Below are 14,197 nucleotides of genomic sequence, written 5' to 3' on the forward strand. Positions count from 1 at the left end.
AGGAAGAGACTCTTTCAGCGGCTGAAACTGTGATGATGTGATGCTAATATGAGCAGAGGAAACATCAGATTTATGCAGTTCTGACAGCAGCAGTCCAAGGCTTGCTACAGACAGTGAGGGAAGAAGTCTTTTAAATCAAGATTTCACATGATGAGGGCTTAATCCAGTGTGTGTGTTTGCACACTTTTTACAGTATCGGCTGCTTTGTGGGTGTCCGTCCATCCCAAATGACCCCGGAGCTTATTTTCTATCTTTTCATTGGGTCGTCTCCACCGCGCCCACTCGATAAGTAGTAATGCTTTGACGCTTGAGGACACTTCAGCAACTTTCAATCGAGATTAATCTGTCTTTCAGATCTGCCAAGGTCTCTGTGGATGCACAGCTGAGACAGCGAGAGAGAAAAAGAGGGCGGTTATAGAGATGGGCCATTTGTAGCTGCTGTCTCAGTGATGTGGTTCCATTCCCACTTTGCAACCAGAGGGGACAGCTCACTATATCATTCAGCCGTTTGTTATTTTGTCTGAAGCAGGAGTTGGCCGGAGGGGAGAAATGTCTGTCTCTTCCCCTTGTTGCCTGAAGGTGAAACCCATGCATCATTCTGCAGAGAGAGAGAGAGAGAGCGTGCACGCCTGTTTGCTTTTGCATGCATTCTTGTGTGTGCGTGTGTGTTCATGCAGATGTCCACATCAATATGGGTGCATAAATGGGAGGCTTATTCTTGAGCTATCAGGTGTCAGAGACTATTGTTCAGGCTGAGTGAATCAGATTGAATTCCCGTGATTCAGTTTGGTATTTCATTGGTGTTAAACTAAACAAACGCGGCGGGTTGCCTGTGTTTTTTTGACAACATCCGCTTATTTCCAGCCTGCTCTCTCTATTTATCTATCCTACCTTGTTTGCTTTCAGTTGTGCCCCTCTTCTTTTCTTTGCTACTGTACCTCTCTGCTATTACATCTCATTTGTGCTTTTTTTAATGACACTGACACTCTCTGGAGCCAGTCACCGTCGTTAGACTTCACCAGACCACTCTGGGTGTTTATGGGCTCTGTGTTGCCACAAGCAGTGGGGGATCTGTTTGCAATTCCCCATGCTCCCAAAATGAATCGCAGTGATCCGTGTTTCTGGTGTTTCTGCACTGGTTATTAAAAGCCAGGGGAAAGGTTACAGTAAATGCCACTCAGCTGATGCGCAGCTCAAGCTTGGCAGACCTCCTCAACTCCCATACCACCCAGAGTTACGCTCTAACATTTTGGGGAACAGTAATTTCAAATGTCTTGCTATATTTTTTTCCTGCTACACCCCCAAAAATTGGCAAGTGCATCCTCACTTTCTGTCCAAAACTCTGTCACCTTCTATGTAGCTTCAACTAAAAGTCTGTTAAATGTTGTATTTCAAGCCACAGAATTCCAACTAAAAGCATGAAAAGCAAAATCAGCACCTGAGTCTGACAAATTGGCAACTTCCTCTGAATCATCTCTCCCCCTCCTCTTGTCTCCTGCACTGTCCCTTCGAGCCATCCCCCCCCCACCCCCACCCCCTCCCCACCCCTCCTCTTCCCTTGTCACCACTTCTCCCAGACACCCATGGGCACTCATCACAGAGGTCACGCACCTGTTCCCTGCTGTAAACAGGAAATGAATAATTCAAGAGTCGGCGCTGGTTGACTGCAACAGCTGATGATCTCTCCGTGACGAGCAAAGATTTATCCCAAGGATTCGCATTATATTCCTCAGCTGGAATCACACTAATTAGAAACGCTCTGCGGAGAGTCTGAGGACCCACTCGGAGCCAGACTGCATGTCCTTGACCTCTGTGGGTGACAAAGTTTGTTTGAAATGACAACCTGTAGTGGCACGAGAAACTTCTGCTATACACACACTGTTTAGCATTTTTAGATTTGAAGGACTGTGTAGACATACAGTGGGACCAACTGTGAAGAATGAAAGAGCATCTCTATTGGCCTTTAGTATTTCCTCCTCTCCTCTCAATTCCCATCCTCTCCTCCCCAAGGTGTCAGCCCCGCAGAGGGAGTTGACCTATAACAGAGAACCAGTTATATTTGAGAGAATAACCCAAGTAGCAGGTTGAGAGGCAGAAAGATGCCAGTTGAGGCTGCCGGGTAGCTGGAGTGATTGCTTTTCACTCCTTATCGCCACACCAGCAGGTATCTAAGACGTGCTGTACTGCGGCACTCTGAGGGGATTCACAATTATAACACCCTGGCTACTGGCCACCCGTCACCCTTCATATACACAACTTCCACCCCCACCTCTACACATTCATCCCTCTACACTTTTTTTTACTCTCTTCTCATCAGGTGAAATCCTGCTGTCCTATAGTAACTTAAGAATCCTGTTATAGCCTCACTCCACCAAACACCTGCACAGGCTCTGATAAGAATCCTTATCTGCTCAGGTCCATGTCTCTTCTCTGCACCCAGGCAGAGCAGGAGGGCCCTACAGCTGGATTGGAGAGTATATAACACCACCATGGGTGGTCAAATTGATTGTTTTTCAACCACATTATCCTGTCGGGTGTGTTATGTTGCAGAGGGTTTTGAAGCACGAGGAAGTAGGCAGCTGCGGCAGAGGAACGACGTGTTAAATCCTTTGCTGTGGTGAAGTTTTCCTATTTAAAAACACGCCGGCTTCCTGGCTCGTGTGTGCCGCCTGCAGTACAATGCCTCATATGAAGAATCATCCCTTTATGTCGCTCTTGCATCTTTGTAATTACACATGAGGAATGAGAGGAGACATCTGCATGCCAGCACTTTGAGGAGAGGAGGAAGGAGACAACAAAGGACAGACCGGCTTCTCACAAAGGCTTTTCAATTTGCGGCTTGCAGCTGTTTCTCTTCAGAGAGCTCCTCTCTCAGCCTGAAAGTGGCCCACAATCCAAACGCTGATTTCTTACCCGCTGTTGACTGGAGGCTAATGTTTGGCAAACGATGACACTTTCCCTCCTTCGTAAGAATTGGTTGACTGTGTCTGCGCCTGACTCTTCTCCTCCATTAACAGGTGTTTAGATTTGGAAATGATAAGAGACCAATCAGGGAGGGAGAGAGGGAAGGCGTTTAGAGGGATGACAGTTTTTCACAGCTGCACTACCTGATGTGTATCATGTCTGCACTGCGGGTTGATACATTCAAATAAAATCAACTCGCACACACATCACCCGCTGTTCATGAACAGAGGTCTCTCTGCATCTGTCTTCATTACACGCTATCTATGCATGTATTGACACAAAGTGTTGAAAACTGTGTGCGTGTGAGTGTGTACAAATATTGAGCGGTTTGTGCATTGTGTTTGCCTGTTTCCTGGCATTTGTCCGCCATTATTTCAACTTTATTTAGCTGCATATGCTGTACAGGATTGAAAACCAAGTGAGTTTAATGGATCCACAAGGCATGGCACCGCGACCCGTAAATTAAGTCCCACAGATGTGCTTCTGTAGATTAATCTTCCCGTTCATGAGCAATTATTGTGGCGGTGACGCTGAGGCATGAGGCTGATTTGAAACAATTACAGTCCAGGTTGGGCAAAATTAGCTCGTTCATTTCCCGAGGCCGCTGCTGATTGAGAGTGAGGGCATTTTATAAAGCAGCCAAGGGGTAATTGGTTTTTAACATCAGCATGTCCTTCAGCCAACCTTTTAACCTGAGCATGGACATTTAGGGTTAAATCCTTTCAAGAAATTGTCAGATTTGCTTTCAGTCCACCAAGATATTACTCAGGATTTTATAAGCATTTGTGGCTAATTAAAACTATCTTAGAATTGAGTTATATTTGCATCGCTATTGTATTTGTTATGTTTTTTCTTCTAGTGTTATCTACATTATAGAAAGTGAGCTAATTTATGCATTACCACTGTGCTAACCCTCGCAGCTGGAGGACTTTTATTACCACAGTTGTTCCTATGCTATAATTTTCATGTAAGTGCATTTCTGTTCCTCAAATAATATAAAAGCTGTCTCCCACTTCCCTGCTATGTGCATATATTAAAAGGTTGGGGGAAAAAAAGTGATTTGGGCCTACAGCTAGGACTTAAAAGAACATGAAAACGTTGTCTTTTTATAACTAGTACACATTTCCATTAAGAGTTTTAATTGGCCGTAGACATATGCCTAACAGCACAATTCAAATTAGGTGTGTTATAAGAATAGTCTAAAACAAAGAACCTGGAAAGAGGAAATGAATGAGGGGAAGAGATGTTTGGTGAAAAACAAATTCAGGTAGATGATCAGCAGGCCATTTGGTAGCAAGAAAGGAAATCTGCTCTGGAAGGCAATTTACTGGCTCGCTGCAAACACAACTTGCTTAGCAGGAGCTCTTTTGCATAACAATGAATGTAATAATACACACATAATGTACAGTACAATTCTCTTTGCAAGCGTTTTGCTAGTGCCGTTTGTATAAATAAAGGGAACATTCTGGCCTGCAATACCGAAGAATCTCAGAGAATATTTGCAACTCTGTAAATGAATCATTAATTGCAAAAAAAAAAAAAAAAAAAAAAAGCTTTTGTCCTCTGTGTGTGTTGTGACACAGTGTTCATTTCTGATGAGAAATGCAGGAGCGGATAGTTCCGCTGCATTCAAAACAGCTACAACTTCATTTTCATTTCACATTCGTCACAGCCTCATAACCACCTTTATGTCTGCCTCGCAGTGTCTGAGCGAGTGTTTTCATCTCTTGCTCCTCTCATCTCATCAGCTGAGGAGTTAAAATTAGAAAGTAATCTCTGTCTTGTGCTTATTTTTTCTCTCCTGTACACCACATCTTCTCCCTCGAAGATCCAACTGGCCCGGCTCGCCCACCATATCTAATCAATTTATAATGAGTTGTCACAGTTGGCATGATGGCTGTGTGACGCTTGGTTGACCAGCCTGATATTTATTCATGTAAAAAACGATGTTGCACTTAATGCCACTTCCACAAATGACTCAATTTGCTGAGGAAATGAACCTCATCTGAGTTCCTGTCAATCCTCCAGAATTCCTAGACCTAGGTCTTTTTTTGCATATGTGTGGGCATGGCATAACTTTGAATATGTTTATTTCGTCTTATTTGTTTTCCGATGTGCTGCTAAGACAGACAGCGTATCTGCAGGATGGTAATGCTACTTATGATAATGAAGATGGAGGTGATGCCGACATTAATTCTCTCAGACAGATGTTTAAACCGTTCATCGTATTTTACCTTAGATCATTTTTCACCTTTTCAGCAGCATTGTGTTATAGGAGTTCATTTTGTTTTACCTCAAGGGGAAGGTCCAACAGCTGTCGTTATCTTTTTAAAGCGAAAGGAGGAGATTAGGAAAAGTGTGGGAGACTTATTAAAGCTCCTCACCCTAAGGCTTGAAATAGACAGAAAAAAAAACCCAACAATAACATTTCTTTTCTGATTTCTTTGCTTTTTTTTTTGCTGTTTATCGTCATGCTGAAGTTCTGTGTACAGCTGCCGCAGAGCAATGGCTGGCCATCGGCACCATCTGCATAGATTAATGTGTTTGATATTTCCTTTCACTGCTGCCTTTTTCCTAACATCAGGAATCAGTAGCATCTTTGTTGCTCGCCTGTAGCCGACTGCCTAGTAGGGCTTCACAGTGGGGAAGCTGAGCAATTTGTTTCTGTATGGCTCCAGGCTTATCGTCTCTGCTTGACAGATGGGCCTTGCCTCTGCTCAGGTTGGGTTCGGTAGCAACGCGCTGCTTGCTGCTTGCCTGACAGAACTCATTATAGACACTCCCCGGGAGAAGAAGCATCTCCACGATGTCCTGTTACCACTGCAGGACTGCCACGACTCACTTCCATGCCGTAGCCCCACACATACTGCTGAAATCTACCGTCTAGTATGAAGTAATATGTTAAATTTAGGAATTACTCGTTCAAATGTTAAACACACCTGATACTGTATAAGCCAGCGCTCATCAAATATTACGTTGATATTCGTTTAAAAGAATCTTAAAATGTCAACAGTGTATGCTCAGATTGTTATCTTCTTCCAGCTATTAACGTTATGATGAAAATTACAGATTATTTAACTAAAGTCATTTATGGGAACGTATCAACCTGACTTCCCTCATTGTACCGCTCATAATTAAATTTGAGCCCTAACCTTGTTGTTTGTCAATGCCAATAAACACAGGCAAAGGCTGATATCTTTGATGAGGCAACGTCTTGGCTGAAGCCAGAGGCTGTATATTGATCATATTTAAATTTCAATGTCAGGTCATATTTTATTTATTGACTGTAAATTAGCTTGTATGTACCCTTATCTACTCTGTGATGGAGCTGCCTGAGGTCTAAATCTCCTTATAAATCCCTGCACACTTATCACACCTCATACTTCTTTTCATTTTGTGTCCTGTAATTAATAAAGCACTAAACAAACCCCGATTATATAACCGTACGCCTGCTTGCAAGAGAGCTGAAGCATCACTGAGTGCATGTGAGGTTTTAGGATTGACAGAGAGGTGAACTCAACAAATTCAGTGTCTGACTTTGTATAATTTCTTTAAAATTGCATGTGAAAGAAAAGTTATGAAGTCATCTCCCTTCCTGGGGGTGCTCTATTTTCAGTCGTGGGTCAAACTGTGCTTAGCCTTGCATATAATCAGGCCACATGGAGCAGTCTGCCACCTCCTGCAATCCAGGGAAAAGAAGGAGAAAAGAGGACAGAACTACACATGAGAGATTTTTTTTAAGGAGAAAAGAGGACAGAACTACACATAAGAGATTTTTTTAAAGAGCGGATTATCTTAAAATAGGGTGGCAGAAAGGAGGTAACAGTGCTGAGATTAAATATAATCCTCATAAGAGAAATCTTCACAACCTTATTAGAGCTAAACTCCAGTATTTCTGCTGGAAATATCTCCAGCCTACTGTGAGCTCAGTAGACAAGCAGACGCGTGAATGTTCTGACATCAAACAGGGTAAAGTTGAAGTTCTGTTGTGCTCAAATATTCCTTGTGCATATTTACCGCATAAACTGTATCTGCCTGCTGCACACACACTGGAATACAAACTGTCATGTGCAGCTCACACAGTCATCAACTCACACACTCCAGTACACAATATACAGTTGCAGTGCAGCCAGCATGACGAGTGACCCAGAAAAAAAAAGAGAGAAAATGTAATTCACATAAACAACTTTAAAAGGCTGTAAGGTAAGGTGAGGAAATGACACACAGAAAGGAGGGGGGATAAAATGAGGGGGTTCTTTGTAGAATTTTTTTAAAATTGCATGCAATTGAGGATAGTTTAAATTTCTCTTCTGAAACAGAAAAGTGGCTTGCAGACATAAGTCTCCAAAAAGGTCAATTTGAATGCAAAAGCAGCTAGAATCATATATTTCTTTGGCCACTTTCCAGGTTTCATATTTAGAGTAAAATCCTATCTGCAGCTGTGGATAAACATATAATCCTTGCCGGTTTCATGCAACCGAACCAATCAAAGTGGCTTAATTTAGGGCTAACTGAAGTTCCTTCATCATCTCCGTACTGTTTCATCTAATCAATCCAGTCACATGCTGTCTTGAACTCGGGTGTGCAGATTATCATCGTACTTGAAGGGGGACTGGAGAATGGAAGTGAGGGAGGAATGGCTGGGGATGGAGAAGAATAAAAAGTGTCAGTCTTTAATTAAAACTGATTGTGGTTAATGTTCTCCATCCATGCTATAATGGTTCCCACGGTGGCCCTCACACCACCTCCTGATCAAGCGGAAGCTAATTGGCTGTTAACAGTCACTTTTCTCTCTCTCTTTCTCCCGGTCGTCATTGTCTCTCAGTGTAGTACATTCGGACATCCAGAGGCAGTGCAATGTCATTTCATGCCCTCGAATGGCCATGAGCCTCTAATACACCATGAGGCCAATTTACAATTTCCAGGCGTACCATGTGGGAGGCAGCCATTTGTATGCATAGCATGCATGTGGGTTGTTTCATACCTTGGTCAAAAAAAGACTCTGTCGGTTGGGTTATTCTAACTAAAAAGCTCCAGTTTTATACTTATGTGGAGAGTAGTAGTTGCTGACTCTTCCTGTGCTGTCAGATCGAGTCCCATCAGCCCATGGTCTGAGGCGGGGCAGCGACTGTTGGGGAGTTTGCGGGGGCGGCTGGGGGGATGGTGAAACAGTGTGGCAACAGTGTGGCAGATGCACAATGAGCAACATCATGTTAGCATGACTCTGAGTGTGCGTGTCGTGACTCGACTGTGTGCACATTTGGTACGTGACGGCTAAGATCACTGACTGCGTACAAGAACCGTGCTAAACATCATCAAAAACAAGAGGTTATTACGTGCACTTTGCATTTTTTCGAAAGAATCATCCGCATGGTGCAGATTAATTATGTTCATATTGTGCCTGCACTCAATGTTCATAATTTTACAAGTCGACCATTTCCCTTGCAAACTCCCCCATTCAAGTTTAGATGTGGAGATTTTTTATTATCACAGCTGGATGATCAGATCAGAGGCCCGATGGCGAAGGTCTAACCGACAGTCCGACTGTTACTCAGCTCAGCAGCAGAAATGCGGTGCATAATGCTCTTAAATTTTGCAGAAATCAACCCAGTAATTCTTAACCCAGTGCTTCCACAATCAGTCTACAAAGTAAAAAACACAAAACCGGAGACAAAAGCCAACTACATCTCTGGTGGATTCTTTTAAAGTGTTCTTACACAAGGAATTTCATCATGTTTTCTTTTCTGCTAGGCTCTATAGGAAACTGCATAATAAAAGTAATTCTTTCTTTGAGCTTCTCCTCTCTGCTGTGGTTGTTGAAGGACTTAGCAGCAGGAGAAGTCTTGTACATTATTTTTTACCTCACCAAGCAGCTTTTTGTCTCTTTTCATGTGAGCACCATAGTCAAACCTTGGGGGTCCACGAGGGTGCATCACTAGCACCACTGCAGTGTCCTTGAGTTTTCAAGTCTCTGAGGGCTGCAAAATCACAGTGAAGAAAGTTTAGCCAAGCTCTAACCTGCATTGAGAACAACAGACCTCACAGAGCCAGCATACATCTTGCTGGCTCAGTTTATCATGTATGAATATCATTTATCATGATTAGGATGAACCAGCAAACTATGAGAGAATTCAGATAATGAATTTACACCTCTTGAAACTCCTAAATGTGTTTTTCCTGTTAAAAAGTTAGGAGCAAAAACCACTGACAGTTCAATGAGTGGCTGTTCATCTGTCAATCATCTATTGTACAGCTTACATGTAATGGCACCCATTTTAAGTTCACCTAGGGAGAAAGCCTTGACTGCCTTTGAGTGGCAAGACAACAACAGGCAGAAGTAAAAGAGGGTTGAGATCCACTCACCCAACTCCGAGACCCTGCTGTGCCAGCATCTATCCCACATAATTACACAGGGCCACAAATAGCAAGGCACTTTTCTCTCCTCCTCGACCCTCTCCTTTTCTCCTTCCTTTGCCACTCAGCAGCAGTTTACAAGGATATGCAGAGCGTGGAGGCGGGGTGGGGGTATTTAGATGTGAGAAAAGGCAGTTTGTCAGAAACCTAAGGGAGCACTGGAGTGATGACAAGAGAATTACAGAAGAAGGACTACAGGGTTGAACAGCTAATACCATGATAGTGGAAGAGGAATGAGGAGGGAAGGCGCAGTAGGTTTGCTTGTGTATGTATGTTGGGATCCATTATTTTTTCAGATGAGCAAGTGGAAAATAATTGAAAAATCAATGTTTGAATTCTACGGCTTGGATGCACCACACAAGTACACACATACACTCATCCGAGTAGATGTGATGTGACGGTGGCTGTTGTGTAACCAAGCCCAGTGAGTCATGAGAGGGAGGAATTCGTTGTTGTGATGGTCGGAGGAAGAGGAGGAGGAGGAGGAGGAGGTCTGCCTGGGGAAAGACTGGCGGAGACAGTCAGATCTGTTAGCAAAGTCATCTGGGAGAGAGAGAGAGAGAGAAAGAGGCTGGACATTTGGTTTCAGGCCTTGCCTCAAATGCTGGTTGTCTGGACCCCCGGACCACAAGTGAGGCGTAAATAAATCTTGAGCCTTGACGCAGACATGACTCTGGACAGAAAGAGCATATGTGCACATAACCACATTCACATGCAAACACATGCATATGTGCAGACACACACACACACGGTATTAAATGAGTGGAAAATGACGCAGTGTGATAGAAGGAGGTTATCAGGGGCTGCAGGCTGAAATAAGCCAACCATCCTCCTTACACACACACAAAAATATCAGAAATGTGCTGCAACACTCGAAAACATATGCTGTTTTGCTTTAAAGTGTAATCAGGAGTACACTACTAGAATCACACACAATATGTGCCAAGTGCAAAATTATACCTTGTTTGATTTTGTGTGTCCGTGTGCGCATATTGTGTGACTGTGTGTTTATATTGACGTCCCCTTCGCCACGGGAGCTATTTGTTTTCAGAGGTACGTAGGCAGTTTTGTTTGTATGCAAGTGTGTGCGTGTGTGATTCTCGTCTAGTACATGCGAGCCGAGCACACACACTCCTTTGCGCGCTGTCATACATGCCTGGTTTCGAGCTGTGCCTCCGTGGCAGCGTTATCATCCAAAGAGGCAAACAGCCAGCCCCTGATTTAATAAGCTGCCTAGGGAGTCACAGAGAGGTGAGGAAGCACTATCAGCTGATAACTGTCCTCCCTGCAAGCCCAGCTTTTTCTCTGATAGCCCTGCCAAGAGAAGACTCAGCTTCTCCTCGTTTTCTGTGTGTGAATGTGTGTGTGTGTGTGTGTGTGTGTGTGTGTGTGTGTTGCGTGTGTGAGCGATCTCCCGCCGGCTGCTGCCCACGTGTCTGAGGGCTGCGTCCGTCTTGTGCTGCATCTCTCTGGGTGTCAGACAGACAGCAGTGGAGAGCCCACACATGGCAAAGGCAGGCTTGAGCGCAGCACTGAGGAGCATATGCTCAGAGCTTCAGTCTCTCAGCCCCCCCTCTACCCAGCAACCACACACACCCCACGTCATGGCTGCCAATCCTGCCAAGCCAGAGAAAGCCATGGGCCAGACTACTGACAGATTCCCCATCTATCACTCTGCTCTGTACTTCAGAGGCCATACAGCAGTATCACTATCATACCAGAGCCTTGACACCAATGCTAAGTGACAAAAATACGACTAAGATGCAACAGCAAAAAAAAGAAAAAAAAACACCACAAAATTTCACAGAAGAACTGCTGCGCATTATTTTGACAGTTTCTGTTATTTTGTTGAAGGTGATGGCTTTGCCATGTTTGAGCAGCGGCTCTGGGTAAGCTGTAAGTGGAATAGTTCCATATTTGTCCAGCCTGTGCAGTCTTTTTTGGAATTATGTTCAGAGCCAATTCAGGAGGCAGAGCGTCCCGAAGCAAGGTTTTGCCTTGTTTGAAGCGAGGAAAAACATAAAGGTGAGATGGTGGATGGTTGTGTAGCGTGTTCTGTTTTCATGCTGGAGACTTGGAGTTTGCATCCCATCGCAGACATACAGTTCTTGCTGGCTTTTATTGAGCATAACCACAATCTTTCCTTAACTAAGTGTTTTAGTTTCCTAACTTTTAACCACCTTAACTATGCTGTAGTATTGTTTGAATGATTAATGTAAAAACCTTGGTATTAAATGTCAAAAACACTGTCACTGAATGTCATCTAGGTTTTGCAGAATTAGCAAATATTAACTTTCTATCTGGTGAGTGGGTTGTACTTGTCATCAGGTTTAGGTGGACAAGGATTCAGCTAATGCAGGTGTTTCTTTTCCAGTTATATTTGAAATTTTGAATTTCATGCACAAGACAATTTATTATTTGATATTAAACATCTCAAACACACAGTATTGAACTGAGATTTATCACCATGTTTTTATCATAGTGATGAAGCAATTTTATTTCTACACCCTATGCACCCCCAGCTATGAATATATTACTGATTTTTTACTGTGACACTAGTGTTTCAGTCTCCTGTTTCAGCCACCTTTCGCCTTCTGTAACTCTACCATCTGTCTCTGCAATCTTGCACAATCTCCCTCCCCCACCTTGAGAAGCAGCTCTTTCTTGACCAATCTTTTCTATTTCTAAGAATGTCAGTGGTATTATTGTAAGGTCAGTGATTGTTTTTCTTCCTGTGGTGTGCGTTATCACACACCAGTCCTACCGCCTCACAGTATGTGTGTGTTGCACAAGGGCTCACATGATAGGCATACTTTGGGGTGGCCATGGTGACCCACAACTGACACCGATGATTGATCCTGGTGCTGGGATAAGTGCCTGCACACCGCTGAGTGCACCGGTCCACTGAAACGCAGCCAGGCGGAAAATTAGAAATCTCTTCATCCCTGGTCCATTTGAAATGTGATATCACCCATCTTCCTCTCGCGCAGCACCTTTCCTCCGCCAATAAATCAGTAATTAAATGATGTGTTTGTGAGTGTGTATATACATGAGGGGGTGGTGTATGTCCTTGGGGATCAGACTGGGCAATTGGGGTGATGGGGGTATTCAGTCTCCAGTAAAATTGCCCATCCCCCCTCAAACATGTACACTTCCTTTTGTCTGCATAAAAACAGAAACACAGACTGTTGTCCCAGATACAAGCACATGCCCACACTTGCAACCGCAAGCGTATACACACTCGTGCACACACACACACACACATCCGAGTCATACAGAGTGTGTTGGATGTCAGCTGGAGGTGTGATGGTGCCTCTGGTTTCAAATAAATCAAAGTCAGGCTTCCTCCGAGTGCTGCACCTGACCTCTTGGAAGCCATCAGTGCGGCTCCGCTCCGACAGACACACCGGGACAGAATTGTTAACGTTTCCCGTTGCTTCCTAACTTCTAACATCTATCTCTTTGTGCTGTCCAGGTACGTCAGCCCAGGGCAGCCCCCTTCTGGCTTCCCTCCCTGTTCCAGGTCGGCCACTGCAGCCTCAACTCGACCTCAAACACCTCCTGCCCTTCAGACTCAATGGATCCTCCCCCCTCAGCCTCTTCCCTAACTTTAACACGGTGAGTCCAATGGCAGAAGTTCACCGTTCTGTAGCTGCTATAATGAAAGCCTGTTGTTTATTAGATTTCATTGAAAATAACAAATTAGATAAACAGAGATCTACTTGTTGGAACCAATTAATCTATTACTTTTATCAACAAGGAATTTCAACAACTTTAAAGGTCTCCGCCAGAGACTAAGATGTCTGTAAATGACAAGAATAAGTCCAAGATGGTATCTAATTAGAGCCGAAACCCAGCAGAAATATTTTGTAAACAGGTGACTCATCTCACCACACAAAAAAAAATATTGGAATTATACTGTTTGGTAACACGCTTTTTTGAGTTTGAGAACAAAATGTTTTGTAATACTTTTTTCATCTCGCACACTCCTTGAAAATGCAAGGCGTTAGGCATCGTTAGGCAAGGGGAGTGAAAGTGAAAAATTGAAGCACCTGGCAAAACATCACTCAATCGCTGAGCACTGTGTCGATCAGGAACACTGTCAACCCCCAACAGACATATTATATTAACACAAATTTATATTCTAGCGAAGCAACTGTGTTTTCTTTATGGGGTTACGGTCAATGTTGTGATCCATATACTTCATAAACTTTCTGTCGGTGTTCCACCTCATGCTGGTTTCGCTGCTATCTGCTCTTCCAGACCTCAGCCTCCAGTACTCGTACCATTAACTCATAGCAATGTCTCCACCTGTGCATAGGCTTTACCTTACGCTTGGGGTGCTAATCTTTATTCAAGCAGTGTTTTACCTCTGAGCATTGCTGTTGTCACCTCAGTATCAGCATTTCTACACACGATCCTCTTATAACTTTGTTTCGGACGTCAGCAACAAACTGTACAGTTTTCAAGCGCCTTAGCTCTGATGCTTACCTTGCCTCTGTGCTTGGGATTAAAGGCTTGAATCTTTGATCCTTTACTTACCAGAGCTATACCCATTGTCATTTTGTGTGTGTATGTGTGTGCGTCTGTGTGTGTGTATGAATGTAGACACCTCTGATTTCTTTGATCCTAGTTTTACTGTGTGTGTGTGTGTGTGTGTGTGTGTTCACTTCGCACACCATGAAACTGTCTCCAGTTCTGCGGTCTGTAAATGAAACATAAGCCAGAGCTTTCACTCCAGCATACATTTTACACCTTTTCAAACCAAGCAAAAAAAGGTAGGATGAGAGAGAGAGAGAGAGAGAGGTAGGGCCAAACA

General features: G+C 43.7%; 1 protein-coding gene across 3 annotated transcripts in view; it reads left to right on the forward strand.

The window, feature by feature from the left end:
- The window catches only part of znf385c (zinc finger protein 385C), a 124,476-nt gene that overhangs the window by 85,791 nt on the left and 24,488 nt on the right, over positions 1–14,197 (forward strand). For all 3 annotated transcript variants that reach the window (XM_044332329.1, XM_044332330.1, XM_044332331.1), the window contains one exon: positions 12,854–12,996. In XM_044332329.1, coding sequence (XP_044188264.1) covers positions 12,854–12,996 — 143 coding nt within the window. The remainder of the gene's footprint in view (positions 1–12,853; positions 12,997–14,197) is intronic.

The sequence above is a fragment of the Thunnus albacares genome, chromosome 17 (assembly GCF_914725855.1).
Source record: "Thunnus albacares chromosome 17, fThuAlb1.1, whole genome shotgun sequence".
NCBI classification, from domain to species: Eukaryota; Metazoa; Chordata; class Actinopteri; order Scombriformes; family Scombridae; genus Thunnus; species Thunnus albacares.